This window comes from Buceros rhinoceros, unplaced genomic scaffold (assembly GCF_000710305.1).
Source record: "Buceros rhinoceros silvestris isolate BGI_N320 unplaced genomic scaffold, ASM71030v1 scaffold21744, whole genome shotgun sequence".
In the NCBI taxonomy this organism is placed as follows: domain Eukaryota; kingdom Metazoa; phylum Chordata; class Aves; order Bucerotiformes; family Bucerotidae; genus Buceros; species Buceros rhinoceros.
Genome location: NW_010406829.1, coordinates 51,346 through 53,924, shown reverse-complemented (window position 1 = coordinate 53,924; position 2,579 = coordinate 51,346). Strand labels below are relative to the sequence as shown.

General features: G+C 56.6%; 1 protein-coding gene across 2 annotated transcripts in view; it reads right to left on the bottom strand.

Annotated features, from left to right (window-relative positions):
* The window catches only part of MAP4K5 (mitogen-activated protein kinase kinase kinase kinase 5), a 54,546-nt gene that overhangs the window by 630 nt on the left and 51,337 nt on the right, over positions 1 to 2,579 (bottom strand). For both annotated transcript variants that reach the window (XM_010134272.1, XM_010134273.1), the window contains 2 exons: positions 854 to 924; positions 679 to 734 (listed from right to left, as the gene is read on the bottom strand). In XM_010134272.1, the coding sequence (XP_010132574.1) occupies positions 679 to 734; positions 854 to 924 (127 nt within the window). The remainder of the gene's footprint in view (positions 1 to 678; positions 735 to 853; positions 925 to 2,579) is intronic.

Here is a 2,579-nt window from a genome sequence, read left to right as displayed (position 1 = left end):
GTGCTCGCCCCCAGCCACTAACCTCATCGGCTCTCCTCGTGCCCATGGCAGGGGGCTGGAACGAGGTGATCTTTAAGGTCTCTTCCAACCCAAACCATCCCGTGATTCCTCCCTTTTCAATGTTTATCAGCCGATGTGGTCACAGGGAGCACTCAGCCCCTGCCCGGTCCTTGTCCTGCTGGATGATGTTCCTGTAGGCTCCCCTGGAGAACCCCTCTCTGCCTGTTCCGGCCCGCTGTTCCCTATCTTCTACGCATCTTCCCATGCTGAGCCTCAACAACCACCTCAGCAGCTGCCACGGCCGGGCCTTTGCCCTCCTCTCTCCCTCCCAGCTGCTCAGCTCCTGCATGTCGCTGCACCACCTCCTAGGACACCGTCCTGCCGTTCTGAAGATCAGAATTCTCTCTGTTCTTTGTCTTCTACCTGCGTATCAAATCAGCCAAACATGCCACCCGAGCTCCGGGTTGGGTTTCTCCAGGGCAGCCTGTCTCAGCACTGCTGTTGCACACCTTGGGAAAACCCTTTCAGCTCCTCGAGTGCCCCCGTTCCCCAGCACTGCCAGGTCCCCCCTGCCCCCTGTCCCTCAGCAGCACCTCCACACGGCTGGGAAACCCCTCCAGGGATGGGGACTCCACCACTGCCCTGGGCAGCCTGGGTTAAATCAGGGTGATCGATTACCTGTCCGATCCCAGCAAGTGGAAGACCCTGGTTTCATCAGATATCTCTTGGGTCACCTGGAGAAAACCGGGAGACAAAATGAAATGTAGTGGTCTGAGTTGGAAGGGGGCCAAGGATCAAGTGGTACATCAGGAACAGGAAGAAGTAAACCTGGAGCACCTGGGAGGTTACTTACTTCATCGGACTTAAAGCTCTTGCCCTGCATGCCGTGCTTCCAGAAGGCCAGCACGCTGTCCTGAAGGCACACTGCAACGAGAAACCGGGGTGAGAGCCCAGCACGGCTCAGCTCAACCAGAGCCACCCGCGCGTCGCAGCGGTAACGGGAAGTGCACGGAGAAAACACGTGGTGAGACCTGGGCCCCTGGTGGAAAAGCCAATCAGTCTCCAAAAAGGATTGAAATGACGATCCGGATTGGAGCCATGCGTTACTTTTTAAAGCACAGTTCAAACCACACAGAATCACAGAAGCCTTTGGGTTGGAAAAGCCCCTTCAGCTCCTCGAGTGCCCCCGTTCCCCAGCACTGCCAGGTCCCCACTGCCCCCTGTCCCGCAGCAGCACCTCCACACGGCTGGGAAACCCCTCCAGGGATGGGGACTCCACCACTGCCCTGGGCAGCCTGCGACACGCCTGCACAACCCCAACGGGACAGAAATGGCTCCTCAGGGACAACCTCAACCTCCCCTGGGGCAACTGGAGGCTGGGTCCTCTCGTCCTGTCGCTCGTGGCGGACACCACTCAGGCAGTCCCCGTGTGCCAGGACAAGACAGGCAGCTCTGGCTTTTCCTTTTCTCCCTTTCACTGCTACTCTCTGAAGCTTTATCTTCCTAATGATTCTGGAGGGAACACCAGAAGTGTCTAAAGATCCTGCTGACCAAAACTCTGTGGGTTGTTGGAAAATACAGCTCATCTGAGTTGTTATATTTACTTCAAAACAGATGTATGAAAATTGGGAGCAGTCCCCATTCAGGGCTAAGGCAGAAGGCAGACAGCTCCCAGCACCGCACGATCTCACCACCAGGCTGCTGCTGAGGACGGATGAAGAGCCCGGTGTTCTTTACGCAGCGTTACAGAAACACGCTTTATGCTGTGTTTTGTTCTCCTAAATCCTGCTCCTTTCCCTTTACTGTCCCTCCGAGTCATAGTCCGCCTCTGCTCAGTATTAACTGTGTCCTGAACACATGGAACTGAGGCAGAGCCCTCAGAGCAACATCTGTCACAACAGCCTGAGCCTGCTGCTCCTGCGACAGAGGACAAGGAGTTGCTGAATACCCGCAACTGCCAGGGCAGCGCTCGGAGCGTAAAGAACCGCTGGTATTATTCGGTGTCAGCTGGTGAGTGCAAGACTTTGGTCTATGAATCCTCTCAGGGTTCAAGGAGATGGCGATGGTGGCGTCACGTTAGGCCTGTGTCCGCAGGGGATATGGCTTGAGACGAGCACAGAGAACATAGAACATGTCAGAGTTTAGGGAAGAACCAACGGGCTTGATTAAAAAGATCTTCCTTCGGGAGGGCAGCGACATATCTAACTGGAGATGCCGTACAGAAGGACGCGCGCTGCTTTACCAGCTGCTGTTGAACACAAACACCTACGTCAAGAACCTTCTCCCCAAGGGAAGACGCCGAAGAACCCAAAACGCCGGTTGTACGGAGCTGCTAACAACAGTGGGCTGTGCATCCCAGAACGAGCCACGACACGTCCCCCTCACACAACCAAGCGGCACTGGCTGGAAACGGCGCGGACTGGACAAGCCGTCTGGCAGCTGCCTTGTTTCCGGCAGCGTGGCAGTGGGGACAGAGGCAGCGCCCCAGCACACCAGTCCCTGAGGCACACGGGTTCCAGCGCCGGCCCCCTCGGGGTGCACTAGACCAGCCCAGAGCATTAAAACCCTTCAACGCTCTT